The following is a 25,040-nucleotide window of genomic DNA, read 5'->3' as shown; positions in this document are numbered from 1 at the left end:
CAAACAGAGGAACTTGTATTTGTAAAAACACAATGTTAGTGAGAGACAACAATTTAAAAATTGTTTATTTTCAGCATCTCAAAATAGATACGTTCCATTAATTTACTATTTTGTAATTTGGCCCACAGACTTGCGATGGTGCACTGTGTGATTTGCCACATCATGACCATACCTACCTTTTTTTACAAACTCTGTCTCTGAGGGAATTTACTGTAGAGTGTGATCCTCACAGCTTTGTTCTCTTGTGTCCTTGTGTGTGTGTGTTTTTTTTTGTGTGTGTGTTTGTGTGTGTGTGTGTGTGTGTGTTTGCCCTCAGCAGAGGGCCTCTCCGTGACTGCCACCGCTAAACGTCCCCTTAGCGTCGGCAAACGGCCAGGCTCTGTCACAGCCGCTGACTGCACCAGCTGTTTCCCTCTCTTTCTTCCGTCTTATCTCCTCCATCACACTATTTGTCTCCCTCTGTGTGATTTGCCTTGTGAAAGAGGCAGCGATAGGGCGCCTGGTGGTGCTGCACTTGACACCAAAGTTGATATCCACACAAGTGGGCATCGGTGGGAGACATTTGTGTGTGGGTGTGTGTGTGTGTGACAGAGTAAGGCAGGACACAAACACCAGCATATGGACTGTGGGAACACAGAAGACACTTGCGCTCCCTTGTTGTTTTTGTGGTTCAGTTGACAGACAGGTGGGAGGAGGATGATGAAGGTCACATTGCAGGGTGGTAAGTTTGGGACGCAGCGGGTCTGTCCCTGCTAGACAAACAATGAAAGTGAAATGGGATGGGTCTGGGCTTAAGCTGTCTGGCCGTGCCTTGGCTCGGGGCTACTGGCTGCTGGCGTCGGCACTTTTCCCCTGCCCTGTACATCTCACATTGGGAGTTATCAGAGCATGCAGGCAGCAGGAGTCACAGCAGCAGCAGACCAGGAGTAGTATTAGTAGCAGGAGCTCAGTGGGAGCTGCAGAGGGTCCTGGATCTGACCTGATTTGTCAGTTCGATGAAGTCACTGAAGGGTCGCTCCTCTTGGGAATTGCTGGTCATAACTCAGCAATCATGGTTGAAGCAGGGGACTCGCTGTTTCAGGTTTCGTTGAAAGAAAATTGAGGTGCATAATGGATTTGTCAGAAGTGCAATTTCACATCTAAACACTTGTGAGGAGGCTCTGATTGTCCCGGACTCCCTCGTCATGGCTTATCCCGAGCATTTTGATTGGCTGAAAGAAACCATCAGTTTGTTTCAAGGTAAGAGCAGAGAATTAAATATAAGTAGAACAATGTAACATGCTGCAACCTCTGGATCATCACATCTTTTAACAAGGATGTGCGGGAACGATGTTACAAACTTCTCAGCATGTTGTAAACAGTATGCGAGTGATAAAAAGCTTCTCTGTCTGAAGTTGTTTACCGCACTACAAATACATCCACAGGGAATGGAAGGTGTGATCCAACGTCTGTGTTAAAAGTGTTTTGGGCTAATTAAATCATCTGAAAGAGCGAGGCCTTGGGAGAACGAGTGGACCCAAATGTGACAGAGCGGAACAGCAGACTACGGAGCGGGGCAGGACAAAGAGGCGAGCAGTCACAGAACCGAGGCGCTAATGATGCAGGAGCAAATTTCGTCTCGCTTTGTGCAGCTTCTGTCATTCAAACCACGTAAAGCCACACTGAGGAAAAGATTCGTACCTTGAGTGAGAATGTTCCTTCAGGTTTTTGTTCTTTTGGCTGTGAAACATTTGACCTTTTTAATTAAATTAGGAATTCCTCCTCTTCCCTGTAGCAGCGAGCGAGGGAGGGAGCGTCGCCCCTCCTTCCACTTGTTTATCAGCAGGAATTTGTGTCCTTTTCATGTTGCATTTTAAATTATGCATGAAATTTATTTGCATATGTTGTGCATGAGTGAATGCTTTGCATCTCAATACCAGATAATGCCTCTAAATTACAATCTAAAGGATACAAAATAAATGTGCTGTTTTTAAAACACGATTCCGCCATGCTGAGTGCTAACATGCGCATGGGAAACAAAAATAGATGCACTATACGTACAAGGCACAAGTCGACACCAACACACACACACACACGCAATGAGTCCATGTTTGACTGTAGCATGCATGGGGCACCTTCCAGTGAAAGTGTGTGTCTGTTGAGGTGTTGTTGTACAAAAGGGGAAATGCCTGTGGAGGCTCAGATGGTGACAGATGGCTTGGAGACAAATCAGCCTGGGAGTCAGGATCTCTGCCCTGGGACTAGTCGCCCCTTTAAGTAGGTTTGTGTGTATGGGTTGATATGCATGTGTTTGCGTGTGTGTTGTCCAGGTTCATCCACTATATATATATACGTATGTGTTTGCATGCATGACTGAGCATGTCTCTGTTTTGAGTATAATGGATGTGAAAGTCATGGTTTGTGTATATGTACACGTGGTTATATAATGTTTCTCGTAACATCATGCACAAGTGTGACGGGAACATAAAATTATATTGCTTTCACAGACTTATAGGGCAAATATTCATGGGGCAGAACAATCTAAATTTTTTGTAATTCAAGCTGCACTCCGCACCAGAGCCCTTAGAGCTGTGTTTTATGAGTGAATACACACAATACACACACACACACACAGTCATAGCTCACGCCAGTGTTACACACAGTGACATGCACAGTGCAGAATAATGCAGTTTCAGAATCTCTGCCGTATATTAACAGGTGCAATTTCTCGCCGGAGTGACATTGCTGCTCTTTGGCAGAATAACCTTGCAGGCATTAAGTCTGAAACTTCACAAAGTGCTCCACAACCTGCCCATAAATTACAGCTGAAGAGGTGCTTATGTGGCAACCAGGAGAGGTTGAGCAGTACATATATTCCTATGGCCTCTGCACAAAGGCAATTCCCAGTAAAGTACACTTCAGTCCAAACCTGTTTCAACTGTTGTGAGAGGGCGACTGCTAAAAGCTCTGCAGGAGTAAGGCATGACTGTCTATACGTTCACCTCCATCTGTTGTCTTACATGCATTCACTATGTGTGTATGTGTGTGTGCACATGTGTTGTTGTGTGTCTTAGCAGTTGAGCATGGCCTAGACTACTTAAGCCCCACTAGCCTTTAATAATCTCATTCCCAAGACGTACCATCTAGGTCAGGGGCTTCCATGTGGCTGCGCACAAACCACAGAGACGGGGAAACAGGGTGTTCCTAGTACATTTTATCCGTCATGAAATAAAATTTTGATAAAAGAAAGGTATAGTTCAACCCAGCTGTCTGCACAGTCAAGTCTCCTGCTGTTTACTTTCAGGTTTTGGATTCTTGGATTCTGTCAGGGGAGACTGTGGCTCAGGAAATAAATCGGGTTGTCCACTGAACGGAAATCTTGATTCCTTTTGATGGTTTGATTTTGACATGGAAATCAGTACAGATATGATTGAAAAATCGATTTTATATATATATTTACTAATCGGCCACTATATTGTTATCATAATTATTGTTTTACCTCCTAATATCTTAATATAAATGCTAGAAAAGCCTCTGTATTTTCATATAGTTAGCTGGACATGCTAATATTTGAAGCTAACATTACAGCAGACGTACTCATTTATCAATTAGCTCTTGTATTATTGGTTATTGGCTCAGATTGGGATCCAGCATTATGGGATGTGTTTTTTTTTGGTGTGTGTTTGTGTTGCTCTTAGGTAACAAGGGCTTCAGCTACTGCGTGTGTCAGATGATGATTCAGTGCAAGGCTGCAATCAAGCCCCATGTGTGTCTCAGTGTGGTGACTGCAGAAAGCCACTTTATAGCCGATGTTTACCAAATATCTGAGCATTGCCTTCTGTCACACTTGTCTCTCTCAAGAGTTGTTTTTCAGCCTTATCCTTGATGTTGTCTTTATTGACTTTATCTTGGGAAATCATTTTCAAATCTCAAATTTAAACCGCTGAAGCCGTTTTATGCCTGCTCTAAAAATAGTAACAAAGTCAGTAGCCTGGGGTCGATTTGTGTAGATTCGGTGGACATCTGCCAAAAGTGGAGAGGGTTGCTGACATGTCTGCGTTGCATAAGAGAATTGTGGCTCAGCACAGGCTGTGGACTGTTTGACATTTCTTTTTGCTGGTTATCTGGAACCCTGTGAAGAGTTTTAAGTTGTGTTTTTAAGTTTAATCAGACAATGGAATGGAACAAGAGAGACAAATGCCATGTGTGTTTTCCAGCCTACCTCTTTTTGTTCGTTAAATCTGTAACTCTAGATAGTTACTAAAAGTTGTTGGGTATAACCCCTCTGGGCTATAATGTGATGTTGTGGTTAGGGCTGCTCTATTAATCGAAATTAAGTCTGAACAGCCAAGCGCGCCTGGCTGTTCAGACCGGTCAGACCGGACCCGCATTTCTCCGCGCCGGTTAGTCGGTCACAGAGTGTTAGGGTTACATCATTAAGGTTTTGATTAACCGGGCACCGATATCCTGGTTTCACGGAGGAATAAGACACGCCTCCGTCCTCGGTGTTCACCGGAACGGGAAGTGATTAAAAAAATAAAGCATAGGCTTCAGAATAAGGGCACATATTAATAATCGTTTAAATAATCGTGATATTGATATTGTCCAAAATAATCAGGATTATGATTTTTTCCATAATCAAGCAGCCCTAGCTGTGGTGGAGGTTTTCGTTGGATGCACCCAGACCTTAGATATATTATTGTATAATAATATATATCATTATCTCATTATACTAATAACAGCACAGTTAAAGATTAAAAAGCATTCATCACAACAAATGTAAAATGTTCTACTCTGGCTAAAACACTGTATATATTTTCTTTTCTCTAAAATAATGCACATTTTGTATTTCTCAAAATTATACACTTAAAATTACACACTTACCCACAATCTTTCAGTGCAAACTTAGAGGACAGAGTTCTCTAAACCTGCCTGTGGAATGATCTTTCCACCTGTGACTCAACACCCGATCCAGTATTGAGCTTTCTAAAGGCGGCAGTGTCCTTCCTAATCATCTGTTGTGCTATGATTGTGTTGAAGGCTTAGAAGGATTTTTGACTTTGTTAGTTGGTTTGGTTCGATGTAGGGTCCCCCAGGTACCTTTTGCCTGGGGTCCCTGAAGTCCCTTGAAACACTCTTCTGCATAAGCAGTGTGAAAGAACTGAAAGTTTGAAAGCAACAGTTAATGAGGAGGGTGGGGTGTAGCCAACAGGCAGATATTCAAGATAGTCAATCCTCAACTGATTTACCCTCCATGTTTACTAGTGTAGGTTTCTTGTTTGTTTTGAGTATAATGCACATGTACAATATATGTTAATGCAGGAATTAGTGGTATGGACTGCCACTGCAAACATTATCTGTAAGCCATAACAGAGGCGGGAGAGGAAAATTAAGAAAGGGGAGGAGGAAGAAGGAGGACTTTGTTTTGCTCTGAGGACAATGCCTTCTAGAAGGAGGGGACACAATAGGCTCCATTCACTGGCACAACAACAACAGCATGACATTTTGTTCCTGTGACTGGACATCATGCACCCACCCAAACCACAGTGGGATTTCCAAACAGTTCCTCTTGGTATGGAGGCAGGAGCAGTGCAGCTGCCATGCACGGCGTGCCTCTTACAGTAGCTGCATGCTGTAAACCACTATCACACCTCATATAAAAAAAACACAGTCTTCTTTTTTTGCTTCAGTGCATCAGCTTGTTTTTTAGGATGTTTATATTATATAACCAGAGTGGGTACTTGGTTTTCTAGCATGTTTTTGTTGCTTGTTCATTTTTGTGTTTGTATCCTGCAGCTTTTTGGGGCAGAGCGTGGCTTGCTACAGAGCAGCTGAGTGCCTAACAGCACAACACCAAACCTTCCGTATAAAACCTGCATTCACAGCCAATCAGCCTGACCGACCTGGGACGCTTGAACCATGCAGCTTGCAGCCCTGATTGGCACAGCCTAATTGATTGCTGGGCTGATTTCTTTAATTGTCAGAATTATTAGGGAGTAATAAATAGTTGGATATTTGATAAATCTTGATGCATATTTGTTGTTGCAGACTCTTGAAATACTGTTTTTTCTTTTTTACTTTTATGTGATTTTATGGTTGTTAAGTTGAGCTGGAGGGAAAAAACTTGTTTTCATGTCATTTTCAGCTTTAAAACACCTTACATGGAGGAGTCATTAATCAAAACTCTGAACACAGTACGCAGCTTCTCTTTAAAGACCCGATCCCTGTGCTAATTAGATGTCAACAACAGCAATTGCTTGTGCCCGCCGTGCATGCAATATTACTGTAAATGATGCATGTCTCATGTTATATTATATTTTGGGATTTTCAATTTGATGAAGCATTGATTCAAACTGGATTAACAACACTCGCCTGTGTCCACGCCACCTTATAGTGTCACACCACTCGCATACAGCATTCATAAGAAGGGACCCAATTCTGGTGGCGTCTCCTTTGTGGACTGAAATGAAACAATACAGTCTACAGCGCTGATAGAGCTGCAGTTGGACCCAACAAGAATGTTTCAATGCTCATTGGTTGACCCAGTAGTTTAAGCTTGATACTTCAGCATTGAACTTCTTGTCACTTTGTCATTACCTCTTTAAAAAACAGATTGCAATGAAAACTGGAATAGGTTGGCCCGAGAGGGATCCACCCGTTGGATCGGAGAATTGTGGGCCCGCATTTAGAGTAGCCTTCGAAATGGGAAATGCTTCACATGGGGCGTCCGAAGGATGCAGCTCTGAATTGATACACGGCTAATGTCATAGTGCTAGACAGGAAGTGGAGAACAGTTTGAGGAAGACAGATTGAAATGAAAGGCTAGAAATTGTGTTGGCTTTCAGAATAAGAGTTGCAGTAATGAGTTTTGAGTGTTAATCTTCAGCTCTCTTCTTTCGTTGTCCAGGTTTGCCAGGGTTTTCCAGCATGTTTGGGAAGAAGAAGAAACGGCTGGAGATCTCTGCTCCGTCTAATTTCGAGCACCGGGTCCACACGGGCTTCGACCCGCGGGAGCAGAAGTTCACCGGGCTGCCGCAGCAATGGCAGAGCCTCCTGGCGGATACTGCTAACCGGCCCAAGCCCATGGTGGACCCCTCCTATATCACCCCCATCCAGCTGGCCCCAATGAAGGTAGAGAGTGAATAGACAGAGGGCGTCAGGCCTGAGCACTGGGGCACAATTCAGTAACAAGGACTCTTCATTCTTCTGTTTCTCACCCACATCCTTCCTCTCTCTGTCTTTATGTATGAATTTAGATTTGCACAATCCTCATTTCTTCCATCCACTGTCTAAAATCTGTTCATTTTACTTTTCTTTCTTTGCAATCCCACTCTGTGCAGCTGTTTTCTTTTACTTTCATTGTCCCTTTGCTCCACTATGTTGTCCTTCTTGTCAAAATAGAAAAATTATCCACTGCCACCTGGCTACTTCACACTGTTCAATTTTCCATTTCACATATAAGATTATAGTCATATCAATATAAATGATATTGCTTTAAAGCTGCATTGAGCATTGTTTTGATATTAAAGTAACATTGAATGACTCCCTCAATCAACATTTAAACCAATCCGGACCTAAGGTGCCAAATATGAAAGCAAAGTAAAATTGTTGTTTGATAACGACCTCCTAAAACCTGAGGGTTTTCTGAAGCACTGACAGAATTGCCAACATTTACAAAAACTTTATTTCTCAGCCTCCGAAGAAGATAGAGACATGACAAAATGTCATAGCTTAAACATTTGGTTTTCATTTAAAATCATTGCTGTTTCCCTTAAACTTTGTGAACATTTAAAGAACAAACTAACCGAGACCTTTATTTGTTCAATTCATTTTATATCAAAAAACATCCAACATATCTAACTCATTAACTATCTCAGCTCAGCCGCAGACAACTGAGGTAAACCAAAAGGTAGAGTAGATTAGAAATTGGAGTATCTGAAGACCATTTACTGTAACAAGGGTTTATTCTATGTTATAACTTATTCTATGAATAATCAAAGAAATTTAAAAAAGATCCAAATAATATGCAAAACGTAGCAAAGATAAAGATATAGAGCAGTGAATATTACAAAAGAATACTTCGCTTAGACTTAAAATACACATCTTAACCTCAAGCTCTTGATTAACTCAAAGAGCTTCTGCCCCCTGCTGGTCAAAAATTGCTCAATGCATCTTTAATGGCAGTACCCTAATAAACTTATGTATTAAATCAAAACATAACCATGAGAAGCCCTAATACACACCGAGTTCCCTTTTCATTCAGCCCTATTTGACTTCCTTTTCCCCACTTTGACTGTGATTGTGTGTCTCCTCTTGTCTCCGAACCTTCTGAGTGTCTCCTCTGATGTGTTGTTGTTCATTGGTTCTTCTTTACATGTCACATCGAACTATTTAATCAACTGGAATTTGATATAGATAATGCTAGCTGTCATTTCTAAACGTGAAGATTAATATTTCTCTGCACCTTTCTCTGGGTTGTAGCAGAACAAGTGATTATTTTGCACTGTGAGAGGGCCATCTCTTGCATATTGCAGGTTGTATTAGGCCTCGTGGGTCTTCACACGGTCACTGCTTAAACTGTGACTTTTCTTTTCTCTTCCATTGTACTTTCTATGGTCCCATCTTACTGTGTGTGACCAATATCCCAAGCTCTCAGTGGGCCAGTGCCCCTCAGCTCTGAACGTAGGGACCCTTTGTCTCCTGTGTGTAACACCTGCCTACACCATTTCTGTTGACCTTGATAAGATGTTAAGATCCCTCGTCCAATAACCGACTCACTTTTAATCTTTCATGATGCACTTCTGTGAGCATTAAGCTAACTTACTGTGCATAATCTTTGAGGAACCACTTACAGGTCTGATAATGTGCTCAGACATCCACTAAAGTCCTGTAACAGAGAACAGCAATATGCCACAGGAGATATCTCTGAAGAGGGGGAAACAAGACAATAATTCTCTTGCTCTCTTCACAGATATCTCCCAAGAAAGTCCGGTCATCCGAAACGCCGTTGCCCAAAGTATGACATCCTCTTCCCTTCTGGTTTCAACCCTCCTTTCCTTTTCTTTTTCTTTTTTGTTCAGTCACAACTTTGCTGTTTTGTTTCCACATCTCTCCTCCAGTGCCTGCTGTCATGCATTCAGGTGGAGGTGGTGTGTCAGCAGGAACAGGGAGAAACGCTCGAGAATGACTCCACACACATGACATAACTACATTGCTCTGCCAAGTCTTTTCTTAGACTCCATCTCCACTCTCCTTTTGTTCCATCCGCATGAGCCTCCCCAGAAAAGACTAGATTAACTGTGGCAGCATGCTCCCTTGTTTCTCCCCTTTGCTATGGAGCACTATTGATGATGATGATGATGATGATGATGATGATGATGATGATGATGAGCATAATGCTGATGATGACGGGTGCTGAGATCTGAAGTGCATGTTGCCATGACAACTGATTCTGCTGTGTTGTGGGCCCCCATGAAATAGGTTATAAAGGGTTCGCACGTGCTAGAAGGAGCCTTTCTACACCTCTCCTCTCCTCTCCTCTCCTCTCCTCTCCTCTCCTCTCCTCTCCTCTCCCCTCCTCTCCTCAAACATGAATTGGTACGTATTTGAAAGGACGTACAAGCAAGTTAAATTTGGAAATTTCTGTGCATTTGAGGGAGAAAGACAGTTATAATATTACTATTGTCGCATTGAGACTTCAACACCCTGATGAGGTCACAGCTTACGTTGCAAATGTCAACTGTTGCTTTCTGTAATGAGCATTTGCCAGATACATCAACAACAAAGGTGGCTTTATACGGGTTCACAGGAGAATAAGGTCACTGAGCGTGCTCACAATTTTCCTCTCTAGTATTTGTTGTATCACTGATGGAGACTTTATCGCTGCCTTCTGAGGAGCTTGTTTTACTATTTGTAGTTGTTTTTGTTCCCATCAGGACGGAGATATTTTGTAAAATTAAGCTCGTGTGGACAGAGATTTGTTTTTGTTTTGAACGAAAGGGAAAATATCAATTCAAAGAAATAATAGTGTAGACAAATCCTAGAACCCAAAGAGGACCAACAAGTATGAAAACAGTATTTTATAACTCTAATTACTCCTGGGATAATACCATGAATTTGCATGTGCCGTATCAATCAGGAAAAATACCCAGCTGATTTGTGCTGTAGTCGAAGTCTTTATTAAGGAAAGTAGTTTGATGTCACTTAGAAGTGGGGGTTGCTTCACTTGTCAAATTCAGATGATGCGCATACAAAAAATGGTATTTATGTTTTTTGTAAATTTAATGAGAGTAGTGTGTATGCACATGCATTGCCAGTTCATGTGTGTGTGTGTTTGTGTGTGTGCGTGTGTGTGTGTGGTTGTGTGTGTCTGACCCTGACTTTCAAGGTGGGCAGGGATATTTTTAGTGTCTCACCCATGGCCTGATATCCTTCTCCCCTGGTTGCCCTGACACTTGATTGACACAAGGCTTCCTCTGCTTGGCAGACTCCCCCAGCCTTGTCCTCTAAGTGTGTGTGTCTGTGTGTGTGTGTATGTGTTTATTAACACACCAGGTGGGCATGGGTGAAGTGGTTTCCAGTCTGGCAGACTTCCAGTGCTTTCCCCACCAAACCGTGCAGACAAATAGTAAACTGTAAAAGGTCAACAAAGGTGTGTGTGTGCGTGTTTGCGTATGTGCTTGTGTGTGAGTGAGTGTGAAATAACTACTACCTCTGCCCTCTGGCTTGTGCGTTCATCGTGCTTTCACCAGTCTTGTAGTATTATTGTCAGACTGCTCTTCACAGCTGAGCTATAGTTTTGTTTAAAGCTTTGTCTCTCATCTCTATTCTCTCCCCTCTACCTCCCCCTTCTTCAGCCCCAGCACACATGCTAATCCAAAACTTGAGGCTAACACCCTGTCCTAACATAATATTTCCATGTTTTAAACATTGTGCTCTTAAAGCTTCTCCATTCTGTGAAGTGTTTGATGTTTTGGAGCAAGTGTACCAGAAGTATGTCAACCTCGAAACATGTTTTTATGTTGCACTTCTTGGTTTGATGAGGACATGCATGGTTGAAGTGTATCTGTTTAGGTTGGTGTGACACAAAGGCTACATGCGTGTTAATGTGTTGCATCCATTAGCACTAGCATTTTGTCGTGGCTAATAATGGCAGCCTCATGCTGCACTCTGACTTTGAGACCCTCAAATTCCAAACTCCTGTTGAGCTGAGGAGGTAATTTACTGGAATGGTGTGTGTGTGTGTGTGTGTGTGTGTGTGTGTGTGTGTGTGTGTGTGTGTGTGTGTGTGTGTGTGTGTGTGTGTGTGTGTGTGTGTGTGTGTGTGTGTGTGTGTGTGTGTGTTGACATGCATGTGTTAGCATGTGAGGGTTTGGTCCTGTTACCATTTTTCATGCCTCAGCCAATGGTCTGAGACATTATGCTTTTGTGATGTCCGTCCAGCTCATTCTTGTGAACATGATATCTCAGGAGGGAATCTCTAATACAACGTCAGTAATTAGTGTCTTCAAAATCTGTCAAAACTTTTATAACCCGACAATAACTGTGACAAAGTAAAGTGCTCAAGAAAGCAGCGTGGAAACGGTGGTAATTAGCAGCAGGTTTTTTTTTAATGGGATTCTCGTAAACAGCAAAATTTGATATCATTCACACAAGGTCAGGGTCAGCGGTAGTTAAAGGTGGATTATACTCAGCAACACACTGAGTGAAGATGCATAAACTTAATATCAGTGTCAGTTTGCTGCAGAAAGAGTAAATACGCTAAATGAGAGATAAGGTTAGTCTATTTAAATTTTTCCCTCCATTGCATGATTTATATGGGAGCTGTTTAAGTACTTTGTTTTGATTCCAGGGCTATCAAACAGCCTGTAGGCATCGACATCAGCCTCAGTGAGCTAGTTAGAGAAAAAAGAAAAAACAACTTGTAAGGATTTTATATATTCCTCGTCATGCTACATTAGCTGTAGCAAAAGAGAGGATAATAAGTGAACCTGGAGGGATCAGTGGAATAATGTGTGCATCGTGATCTAAGTTACATATTTCTCCTTATCTTCAATTAGCATGTTCCCTTCCAGAATGAAGTCCAATACACCCCTCTGATATCGTAACGCATCATTTTATTCGCGTTTTCGCTGACAACAAATCCAACAGAGCACTAACAGCTCTTTTTTTTTTTAAATAACACCTAAATCCATTTTTGATTAGTGTGTGTTTTGACACTGACAGCTACAGTGCGAGTAATGATATCAGTTTCAGCCTCACGCCATGCGAGTGGGACGTTAATGTGAGAATAGTTTTACAGCTCGAGTTGAGCCACAGGGTTTCATGATTTAAAGACAAGTCTGCGGGAAGGGAACTAATTCTGGTGCATGTATAGTGCATGCACGTCGATTCTGTGATGAAGGAGGCTGGTGCATATGGAGATGATCAGATATTTGCATAACAATGTTTATAGTAGGGATATTAGGGCAAAATAAATATCCGATAATGACACATGAGCTGATATGGTTTAGATCCCTGGCTTATTTTTACTTTAAAGGTAGTGCAGACAAGTAGTCCCAAACCCCACTGCCTGTTCACACTCAATACACTTTGAAGTAGTCTCCACTGCCATCAGACATAATATTTGAAATGAATATATCAGGGAAAATCTGGCCGATGCCGATACTTACCCATTTGACTCCAATAAACCAAAAACGGCCGATAATATGGGCAAAGTGATAAATCGGCTGGACTCTATTTTCCTAAATAAAGAGTTATGTAAATTCCAACTTTGGACAGACTCCTTTACAGATATAGCAGTCCTTGTTGAGCCTGTATTCTTTTCTTCCTCTTCTCTCTTGTGATCTCTAACATTTCCCAGAAGGACTGCTGACAACCTCCAGTCCACTGCCTACCCATGTAGGTGGAGAGAGCTGCTGGTGGTATTTCAGATCGCTGCACATAAACATCTCGCTGCTGTCAAACCCATTATAGCCTCACTGAAAATATCTCAACCATAGAGAGAAATGATTTAAAATGCACCCAGATTTGTAAGTTGAACTGCTAGAAGATGCTAATTTAACAGTGTGAAATGTTTTAGTTTAATTCGTTTACTATAATTACTATAATTCATGCTTAAAGGTTGTATTTCAGTGACTTAAATCACACAAAACGATTATGTCGTCACCGTGGCTCATAGGGAGACAAAGTAAGTGACAGCACACGATAGCGGGCACAACAGACAAGGTGATAACTGGTAAAGCGCTACTGTAAATGTCAGTGGGTCAGTAATAGCACAGCCACCACAGCCCCCACCAGCTTGATGGCCGGTGACAGAAGTGGAAACTCGATCATTGAGTCGCTTGGCTGCTGCGGGTGTAGAGCGCCCGACTTGCACTCGATCCAGCCTGGAGGCATGCTGCAGCCGGGTTGAGCCACTGGCTATGGCTGGGGGGCGAGGAGTGGCGGAGGTCGGGGCCAGGGCCAGTGGGACGAGCGAGGGGCCCAGAGAGCCGGCGCGAGCACAGCTGAGGCAGGTGTTGGGAGTGGTGAGGACCGAAGAGGCGGTGGCAGTTAGACCCCAGGCTCAGACGATTCATAAACACTTACAGGTGGGCTGTTTGAATGTTTGTGTGTTGGTGCGAGCCAAGGCTGCACACTGGTATGCTGGCTATGCAGATTTGACTTCTGCAACAAGTCTCAGCTCTCTCTCTGCCAGCAATTTGTGAAAGCACACACAGCAGATAAAACCCTGATGGTGCCAGATCGTAAGATTTTAATATTCTAACGTCTCCGTTCAGCATTTGTTCTGCTGTTTACTGCTGACTCCCCAGAGATCAGGTCATATATTCAGACTGTGTTTAAACCTATTTCTATTCGTGCTGCATTTTCAACACTAAACTGTGACATTCCATGAATTATAGCCGTGCAATGAGGGAGCAGGTTGTTTTCTCATGCTTCTTGACAGATGGAGACTCGTGCTCTGAGCGCTGCACGGCAGGAGTTATTTTTGTAGCTTTGCTGGCTTTGCTGCATGTATACATATGGAGCGGAGATAGTGTGTCTGATTTAACAGGGTCACCTAGTCCTTGCTTCAGGGATAGAAATGGTAACTCGTGTCTTTATTGAAAATAGGGAAGTGGGCCGCTGGGCTCTGACATGCACGCACAGAGATGCCAATTCAAGGAGGCGTTTTTTTGCAGCGTGAATTAATGATACTGGGCGAGCTCCAAGCCAGCTGACTGCCCAGACTGAGAGGGAAGGAGGTTCTGACAAGAGGTTAAATGTGGGGCAGGTTCAGAATCTCCAACATGTCCCCTCCTTAAAAGTTCAAGCTCAAAACCATATCAGATTTTATTAGATTCTTTTGTAGGAAGATAATGTATGAATTTAAATTATGTACAAAAAGTATCTCCTCCATCAGACACACACACACAAACATTACAGTATTTCTTTGCGTAGAATCTGCCATACTGCCTCTGTGCTCCTGCTCCAGCTCATCATGCACAGTGACTGTGGCATTCATTCAACTTCTTAATGGACAAAAAAGAAAGTTGGATGCTGTGATCGATACCCATTTTAATTTCAGGTTTAATTTGAATTCGGCTCAGTGTGTCTTACATTCCATCTTCCACATTGATCTGTGATGAAACTGGTCAAAGCTGAAATTGACTTGAAGGAAGATAACGCCTGATTGATATGTGTGTCTGAGCATGCATGCATGCACGTGTGCACGCACACACACATGCAAACAGATAGAAAGAGCATCTGTCTTTCTTGGCACTGAGCTGAAGTGGATGGCATTGATTTAGACCTCTCTCATTCCTTCCTCCTCTCCACTCCTCCTCTCCTCTGCTTGCTCACTTTGACTTCTTTGGCTGCTGCCATTCACAGTGGCACTCTCACCTCTCAAAGAGGGTGCAGAGCCACAGTTGGCGGATTGGGGTAGAAGGGAATTTTGGCTTTCGGTAACGTGCATCGCACCGTGCCAGGGCAGCTCAAAATGTCCTGGCTAACAACCACCCAGTGTCTGCACGTGGTTTTTTTTGGAAGGACATTCAAACTGTGAATTTTAAATAGCAATAGATTGTTGCAGGAAAAAATATATAAATATGAAGTGATTGGTGTGTCACTCTTTTAAAGCTGCAAGTTTGTAATGGCTTGGCAGCGCGCTCCAATTTCTTTAATGAGAAAATGTGACTCTTCAAAAACCTTAATCTTCTTCGACACATTGATACTTTGCAACCTCTGAATTAATTATGAATGTGCTTTTATCATTTTAGTGTGGATCTCTGCATCCTCCTAGTGATTTCAAAATCAGTGTCATAAGTTAGAACATTCACTCAACATTTGTTTCTCCATCAGCACATGCTACTTAATGACTGGACTTGCAGTAGCCTCGTGTGGCCGGAAAGACAAACTACAATTTGCTGTTCAAATCATACAATTCCTTTTTCCCCATGGTAAAAAAAATATTGAATGAATCCATCTATCATCATTTCAGCTGCAGTGAGTGCAATGACTGACCATCTTTTTTCATTCATATTGTTATTCTTATGAGATCATCTCTAAATTTTACAGCAATAAAGTTGTAACTTATTGAGAAAAAAATCATAATATTTTTCATAATAAAAAAAAAAATGTTTTGTTGTAAGATCCATCCAGAAGAACCTGTGCTCACCAGAGATTCACTCTCCTTGGATCCAAAATCTTGAACAAATCGCATTGTTTCTTGAAAGACTATGTTTCCCTTTGAATGACGCACACTCGTAACCAACAATGACCTCATCAATAAGAAACATTTCCTCCTCCTCAAAACAGGCCACTTTCTCCAAGTCCGGATATTTTTTTTCCCCTTCCGAATAGACAGTTTCCTGCACAATCTTTCTTCACAAATTATTAAAAGTCCTGATATTTAAGTTAATATGATTCTGATGAGCCAAAAGTAAAGTTTTCAGTTATTTGTGAAACTCTACTTTGTAGAGCTTAACAAGGTGCTCATTCCTCATGATATTCTGATAACCCCCCTGTAAAATAACATGTAGCCTTTTCCCATAAATACTTGAAAGAAAGTATGACTTTTACTTGATATTTTAATTTCAAAATTACTGCCAAATTAAATATAACTTTTTGTCGAATTCAGTGTCGATCTTAAGTTATTAGCTCACTCTTCTTTTAGCTGAATGCGAGTGATGTAATAATAAGTGAAGCAGAGGGAGTTGAATGAGAGGGAAATGGATTAAAAAGTGAGAGTTGGATGAGGACGGTGGGGGTAGTGATGTGTTGTAGGGGCTGTTAACAGACTGACAGGGCTCAGATTAATGAGCACTGTTGTGCAATTAATCTATAGAGGGCAGCTGTCTGTTTATCTGCCTCTGAGTTGACAAGAAGATAACTGAGGGACGTCTAATTGATCCCCTCCTCCTCCTCCTCTTCTTCTCCTTGCTCTCTGCCTCCTCTCCTCTCTCCTCCTTTACATCAGAAAGTTTCTCAGACAGTGACAGACTTATTTGGAAACTCCTTGGAAAGAAAAGTAATTTAGTTCACGTCACTTATCACACAAGGAAAGACAGAGTGCTGCTGTTTGGCTCTGTTTGTTATTTTACTGGTATTATGTCTTATGCCTGCTTTGTTTCTGAATCAGCCTAAATGTGCCAGTGCTTAGAGGGTTGTCCAGGCTTTACCGGACTAATATGCTTAAGGTTGGGGGATTTGCTCTGACTTTATATTTGTATTTCATTATGCCCCCTCAGCTAATCCATTTTGCTGGAAATCATCCCTCATTCCACGTGTTTGCATCCTGTGTGACTCATGGATCCCGGAGCTGGTAGTTGAGGCTCTATAACCAGCTGAGGTCAGAGGTGACTGGGTCATACTGATCTGAGCTGCCGGGAGCTGTGGGGGTCGGAGGCATCGTGTGACTGCAAAAAAAGATGGACACAAATAGTAGCAATGCCAGCTAGAGGCAGGGGCTCCACAGTCTGCCTACAGCAGCATGAGACACATGTACACAATACTTTCATTATACATTAAGCCCATTGAAAACCTCCATCACAGGTTTCCAAAAGTAAACACACCTGCACATGTGACCAAAAAAATGAAACCCCCTCAGCTGGAGAAATATGCTAGCAGAGGAAGCAGTATGCTATGTTTCATGTATTTTACAAAGTGAATACCTACATTCCTAACACACTCAAAAAATTGCATTAACAATGGATCCAGTCTGAGTACAATCATATGAACCATTTTTGTTATTCTCTCTCACACACCACTGTGTGTAAATCAATTGTAAACTCTACTTTAATTATTACATCGTTTTTTGTTTTTTTTAGTTCAAAACACATCTATATATTAACAATCTATAAGATAAAGGTTCATACAATTTTAAACTTAAGTCACTTTTAGGATCTCTGTATTAAGATGACATTAGTCTCCTAACTTCTCGACTTATAAGTCAAAGTTCAAAGGGCCACCTGACAAACCTCTTTTTGAATATTTAGCAGTATTGAACCTCTCGATTTTTCTTCACATTGCTTGTTTTTTTTGACTTTGTGCAGTCAGAAATGCCTCTGAGATGCACAAACATTTGCTGTAAGACATTATCTGTAGCAAAATTTATTTCAAGTCGGCTTTGACTGTTACACACGTGACTTGATAGTATTTCTCTTCTGTACGGCCTCCGCTCAGCGTGTTGAGATGATGGTTATTAGCTTCTGTAACTAACAGGCAGCAGGATGGCCTGAGGAAACAGGTCAGCTCGCAGCCTATTAATCATGGAAGTGCTCCAAAAACGCCGCTCCTTGAATAATTTTGTTCACGTTTGCTGAGACCTCATCTAGTTTGGTTAATAACATGTCAAGAGCTGAAAGTGAAAATGTTGCACGTCCTCGGCTGAAGTAATACAGGTGGGTCAACCTGTCAGCTTGCATACTGATATGAGGTCACATCCCACCGGGGTTTCTAGGTCAGGATTAGTCATTGTAATTAATATCTGAGATCCAGGAGATGTGCCTCAGGGGAACTTATTACCAGAGGCCTCTCTGCACTTTGTCTCTTTATCAGTGAAACATCCACATCATTTTATCACACGCTTATTTGAATTCACAGTAAATGTTCTGGTTCAGGTTTGAAATGCTGAGTCGAACCAGCAGAGGGCAGCAGAGCACAAGCTACTTCCTGCGTCTCTCACAACTGAAACACAAACACTGCTGCTCCTTTTCAGATGTTTCACATCACAAAGCATTTTTTGAATCTCTGAGGAGACACAGGAAAATACAACTGTGTGGTGAGATAGTTTTGGGATGATCTTTTCTTTTAGTTTTTACAGTTCATTAATTTCCTGGAAAGGAACTGAAATGGAAGTGCAAAAAGGTCAAATTAGTCAAACATGAAGATCAACATAAAATGGATTATAAAGCTATGGACTGTAATATATATATGAATATGTGTTTCTGGGATTTAGTGGAGCAGTTATTTCAATGATTTGACCTCTGGAAATCCCTCCAAAATCTTTTAAAAACAAAAACTTGTAAAATTCATCTCTCAGATTTCTGTTTCTATTTTCCCAATACATATGTCTGTGTACATGTGGTTGTTACATCCACTAAGGAGGTTGTGTCTTTTTGTGTTTGTCTGTTAGTAAGCATCATTGCACAGAAACTACTGGACTGATTACCAGTGGAAGGATAAGGTATTGATCAGGGGGCGGATCCTAGATTCTCACAGAATAGTTAATGGTTCTTGCTGAAAAATCCGGCATGTATGGACGGCTGATATCTATGAGTGTGTACAATTCGGTGCAGATCCAAGTATAAGTCTAGAGCTATTGAATTTAAATGGTTTCATTAGGGGACAGTTGGGCCTTTGCAGAGCTTTGTGCCCTTCTGTTTGTCATTCTCGTTTACAAATGGTCTCAAATCTACTAAAACACTCATCCTGGTGAGCAGCGCTTCACAGAGAATGAGTTTGGAAAGTGGCAATTCAGTTCATTAACCTCTTTTGCTTTAAACACCCAACATCATACATTAAGGGATAGTGTGACCATGTGACCTGTCTGATGTAGAAGCTGTGAGAATTTTAAGAATAATTTGGACATGATTCATCTTATATTTCATTCAGGAAAGGCAGGTTTCTATTCCACAAATAATGCAAAATCATCCACAGAATCTAGGGGAGGGAACAAGTGGTTTCTAGCTTGTAAAAACTGTTATTACAGCACCACCATGAGGTCAGCTGATGTATTTATTTTGGGAGTTGTAGGTAATGTGTTGAATGTATCTGCCAAGTTTTGCATCTGCAGGTCGGGATTCTGACATAAATACATTTAAATGATAATAGTGATAATAATGCCACTACTACTACTACCACTGCTCCTATACTACTATATCTAATTATATAAATATTATATATAAAAACAAATATAATCAATTATAATAACTATAATGATAATAAGGTTTTTATTTCTATCGTGCCTCTAACAATGCTCAAATATACTTTACATGGGTAGGTACAGAAAACACAGAAAGTAAATAAATGCAAAAAAAACAACATAAAACACACATCATAACCACAAATTAGGTGTAATATTTATGGAATAACTCCAATTGCAGCACTGCTATTATTTTAGCTTTGTAGCAGCTTGTTCCCTTTACCTCGTCCATCCAGCAGAGAGGGATAGAGGATAAGAACATCCTATAATCTCAGTACTTACCCGAATCGTGTGAGATCATCTGTTTAAATCCATGTTACGTTCAGCATGAATCCACAGACTGTTGAGAAGCGATAGGAGCGCTTGTCTCGTGCAATATCACCTGCACAGATGAGCCTGATACGGAGCAGAGATAATGCACCCAGCTACTTTTATCACTGTGAGTGATGGATGCTTTTACACAAACACCGTCTTTGCTCTTTGTTTATGCATCATCCGTGGTAGTTGGACCATTCATTAGTCGCCACTGTAGGTCATGTTCTGTGCTTATCGAGACTCTCAGCACAGAGTCGTGGGCAGAGTCTTTGTCTCAAGGGCTCACTGATATTATCTTTCTCAGACGGCAGTGAGGAAGCCTCTGTTCACAAATTGGTAGCTGATGCAAAGGGATATTGCACTTCAGGTGCGGCAGTGGCGGCAGTAGTAGTAGTAGTAGTAGCACGCCGTCGCACAGGAGGGAGAGCGGGCTGTGGTTCGATTCCTCCGGTCTCCCCCAGTCTGCATTTTGAGGTGTCCTTGGACAAAATACTGAACCTCAAATGGATTCGAGCTGATTAGACTAGAATAGTACCGTACATTTATCATTTGGTGTGTATGTGTGTGTGTGTGTGTGAGTGTAAGTGTGTAAATACCCACGCGTACTTGCTTGCTGCAGTGTGCTTCGTGACCGAAATTCACAGAGTAGAGGTGGTGTCTGGGATTTAATAGACAGAGGGAGACGTAGGGAGACTGTTAAGATGTGGAGGAGGACAAACAAATACACTCTTTCTGTTGTACTAATACATGTTTCATCATGTACGACTATAAAGAACAACATGTCAACAAACATTTCCCAGTGGAAAAAAATATATTTTATGTGTGTATGTTTGAGAACATGCAGGATTTGAGAGTGGGTGTCTTGAGTAGGCGGTATTCTACAGCTTGTGTGTGTGTGCGAGGCAGAAAGGGTGTGGTAGGTTGATGAGCTTTCATGTGTAACTAAAGACACGCGAATAGGAGGCGTTACACACCTGCCCCTGTTGTGCATGTGTGTGTGTGTGTGTGTGCGTGTGTGTGTGTGTGTGTGTGTGTGCGTGTATATATAGAACTTGTTTCCCATTTATATCCATGTATAGGATCGCAAACTGGAATACACTTGGGAATATCTACAGAACTTAATGGACTAAACCTTGCAACATTCCAACTATATTGGGTTTTAAAGGGATAGTTGACCCAGAAATGAAAATTCACTCATTATCTACTCACCACTATGCAGATGGAAGGAGGGGGGAGGTGTTTGAGTTCACAAAAATCGCTTTTAGAGTTGCAGCCAAATCCAATACATTTGATGTAAATGGTGACCATTTATTCAAAAAAAAGAGGGAAAAATATATATAATGCCTATACTGCTCCTGTGGTGTCATCCAAGTGTCTGTAAGGCCGACTCGAAGCGAATGTCATTTACATCATGTTTTTAGACTAAATGTCCTCTGATATCTCGTCCTAGCTACTAACTTGATAAGTCATGTCAACACAATTATCTTTACATTCAAGCAATGTTTGTCGGAGCGTGTATCTTTCAAAATGTTATCTCAGAAATGTCCAAAAGAGAAGTTTAGCTGAGAGTTTAGCTTTTTCTGTTGATTTACCACATTTGTAAGCTTTTTCATGAGAGTTGCCAATTTTCCCCAACAAATTTCACCTGGGAATTCTACTTTGAATCAAAGGCCTCTGCTTTAACGTTTGCAGAAGTTGTCTTATATGCAGATTCTGGCAAACTGCAGAAACTCAATCAAATGAAACCGCACTGTGCACAGCTCCTTCTCCTCCTGCCCCGGCCTCACAGTTGTCCCGGGACCCTGCTGTCCAGTGAAGCGCTGCCTCCAAACCATGGTACTGGCTAGGAGTCACAGGAAGGGCAAGCTCATTAATTATCTCCCCCTCTCTTTCCTCCTCCATCTTCACATCACATTCTCCCTTCATTACCAGCAAGGTTAATCCCCCCTTATCTCCCAACGAGCCTCATTTTTCATGGCTCCTGTTCCACGACACTCCCACCCCCTCTCACCCCTTCAGCACCCTTTCCTTTCTGGGATTCTTCTCTTTCTACATCCGAAGCTCCCTCTCAGTTTGTTCTCTACTGTTTTTGCATCATTCTGCCTATTTCTTGTTCACTTCTTCCACATATGCTATTTACTCCTCTCATTTCCCATCAGTCATTTTCCCATTATCTTCTTTCCTTTCTTAAAGTTAACTTTCCTTTCTTCTCCTTAAGCTTCACTTCCCTTTCCTTTCAGAATTTTTCTTCTCCTCTCCTCTTCTTCTTTCCTCTCCTCTCCTCTCCTCTCTTCTCCTCTCCTCTCCTCTCCTCTGCTTACCTTGAACTGGCCGTGGTGAGTGGAGAGAGTAGATCTATTACAGCTTATCACCAAAGGACAGGCCAACGCCGCACGCTATTGAAATATGGCTGCTGTCACAGCCACCGCTGAACACAACCTGTGCACAAGGCTCGCAGAGCTGTAAGGACCGCGGTGGGGGGAGTAAGAGGGGAGAGGAGAACGGGGGAGGGGGGCACAGAAGCCAGTATCAGCTACTTATTTCAAATTAACGTTGAGATTTCCAGGGCCGATGCCGGGATGTTTGACAGTGATTTGGCACACAATTAACCCGGTCTCCTTCTCCCCTCTGCTCCTCCATCACCTCCTCAGCTTTCATTCACCCCCTTGTTCTCTCGCCGACTCTCTCCAGCCGCTGGACCTGTCACGCTCCGTGACACAGTCTTATTGATTCTGAACCAAATGGAGATGATGATGTTTTATTAGATAACTGACACTCCCCACTGTAGTCTGCCAATTGAATTAGCTTAATCCCCAACATCCATATAGAGTAACGCGATGTGACTCATTTTAGGATTCACTCAAAGCTCTGTTTAGAGGCGGTGAGGGGATAACTCTCATCACAATAACAGCAGCATTTATTTTTGGTAGAAGATTTATTTGCATTCATTAATATCCTTTACGCCACGAGTCTTATTTCCTAAAGAAAATGCAGTGTAACAAAATGAGACAGACCCATGTGAGAGTTTTAATATGTTTCGGGATTTTAAGATGTCAGCCCAAGTCCGCTCCGTGCACGGCTACATCTGTCCGGAGCCTGATAGATTTCTACTCATCGACCTGTTTTAAAAGACCATCCGTCCTGCAGCCTCAGCCCCTCAGCCTGACTTAACTCACTGCTTTTATAGGCCATTTCACCTTGGGTTCCAGTTCATGGCACCCAGCAGCCAATGTCTCTCACACAGAGGAGAGCAAGTGGAGTGTTAAAGAAGGAGAGGGGGGGGGGAGGAATGTACCAAGTCACAAAATAGAGGAGAGATATAATTTATCTAAGAGGTAGCAGAGGCCTCCGAAGAGAGCCCTCCTTCTTTTACTTTGAAACTATAATATGCTCTGTAGAGAAAGCTAAACAGAAACCCTAGAAAGTACTGTTTTTAGGCATTGGCTGATAAACAAAGTCCAGGAATCAGAATCGTGAAGGAAAAGATGATTGGCTGGAAAATCTGTAATGTCATCGAATGGTAATAGGGAACTATTTGTGCTTTTTTCCTTTTTTTCCCTACTTTGCTCTGATTTGCAGAGACTGGCAGACTCAGCTAAAATCATAAACATGGAAGCAAAGGAGATTTAACTCAGACTCGGACCTTCCTGTTGACGACTTGAATTGAAGAGAGGTTTCCTTTATAAGGATCAATCAAGTCTCAGGAAATGATAATCCTGCCTCTATAGACTGTGTGAGCCATGGATGGATGAATGAGACGACAGCAGGGCCGTTTGCAGGTAGCCGAGTGAAGCCTACTAAATGTATCCCTGTGTCAACATAATGTTTGCTCAGTGTTGATGATTATCCCAGCTTTCCTGAGACTCTGCCTCAGCACATGTGACACGGACAAACCTTGAAAGAGACAAGTATGACAGCCGTGTGACCGACAGCGAGGCGTGAGCGCTGTCAAAGGGTGTCTCACAACTTGCTGATGTGACAGTGTTGGGGCTAATGTGCAGTTCAGCAAACAACCTCTGATGTGGAAAAGGCTAACGAGTGTAGAAAAAGGCGAACAATACAATAGGTCTGTCGTAGAAAGGCTGCACAAAAGGCAAAAAGGTTGCTCCGGTGGGAATCAAACAGCTGTGAAACTGACAGGCTGAGCTCAAGTTAATGTATTAACTACTTGAATATAGTTGATGACATTCTTGGAAATCTATCTTTTAGAATTTGTACGGAACTAGTGCAATGCCCATTCTTTGCTTGGTTGCACAAAGAACTGTTCACATTGAAGTTTCAGTGAAACTCAACTCCCCAAACTTGAGAGTCATGTCATTGCTGATACAGATAAAAAAAAAAGATATGGTCTGAATATGGCTTACTTCCATGATGTACACCATGGATACAAGGAGAGGAAAAGAAAGTAGGGATGTCGAAGCACACAAGGATTTGTAAGGGAACTGAGGGTGTACAAAATACAACAACTTGACAATATGTTGATGGGAGGATTTACTACTTGAAGTACTGGGAGGCTGCATAATACAGAGAAAACACCACTGCAACGCTGTCGCAGATACGAAAATAAAATGTTGCAGTTTTGTTTGATCACGACAAAAAGCTCTCAATTAGATTATGTAAGATTTTGAAATTCAAATAATCCCCACAGCTCAGCCTCCTCTCAGCGCTCAGCAGTCACGCAACATGTTTCCATTGTTCTAATGCAGTCCTTCCAAGAGGGAGAGGAGATAAATGCCGTGTGTCTGCGGCCTGGCGGCTTTTGCCATCGCTCTGGTGTTTCTTTTTTCACTGTGTGGAGGTGGTTAACAGTCCACATGAAAAAATAAGCAGTGCACACACACACACACCATGCGTACAGCTGTGGCACCAGTTCCCCATGACTCACGACACAGCCGTGTAAAGGGCTTAACACAAGGTAGGAGGGGATAAGCAGCACCCCTGATGTTTAAGCTGCCGATGCTTTGAAGCAGATGTGAGCATACGTGTTTAGTCTCTCTCTCCTCCTCGCCCTCTCTCAGTTTGTGTGTGCAAACGCATGCTCGCGTGCCTCGCGAGCTCCGAACCACACGTCACGACTATTAATGTTTCCTGATCAGCCCGCTGAAAATCAAGCTAATCTGTTACAAGGGAAATGGGGCAGGAATTTTCTCCTTAAACCCACCAGCGGTTTCCTTTTATTACCCGAGATATCCCGCAATTTATCTTCATGCATCTTCTAGCTGCATCCCATCCCTCAACAACTAGTGGTTGTGTAGCCCAATACCTGCTGATCCTCTCAGTTATGATTCCTTTCATACTTGTCACAAAGCCCTGATACACATTCATTAAAATTCCAGTC

General features: G+C 42.2%; 1 protein-coding gene across 1 annotated transcript in view; it reads left to right on the top strand.

Moving 5' to 3' along the window:
• The first annotated feature begins 1,184 nt into the window (after positions 1-1,184).
• pak5 (p21 protein (Cdc42/Rac)-activated kinase 5) overlaps positions 1,185-25,040 on the top strand; it is a 36,301-nt gene continuing 12,445 nt past the window's right edge. The window contains exons 1-3 of the mRNA XM_053445320.1: positions 1,185-1,227; positions 6,866-7,110; positions 8,951-8,995. Of these exons, the coding sequence (XP_053301295.1) occupies positions 1,185-1,227; positions 6,866-7,110; positions 8,951-8,995 (333 nt within the window). The remainder of the gene's footprint in view (positions 1,228-6,865; positions 7,111-8,950; positions 8,996-25,040) is intronic.

The sequence above is a fragment of the Pleuronectes platessa genome, chromosome 17 (genome assembly GCF_947347685.1).
Source record: "Pleuronectes platessa chromosome 17, fPlePla1.1, whole genome shotgun sequence".
Classification (NCBI taxonomy): Eukaryota; Metazoa; Chordata; class Actinopteri; order Pleuronectiformes; family Pleuronectidae; genus Pleuronectes; species Pleuronectes platessa.
The sequence above is the reverse complement of the archived record's forward strand: the minus strand, read 5'-3'. Positions and strand labels throughout refer to the sequence as shown.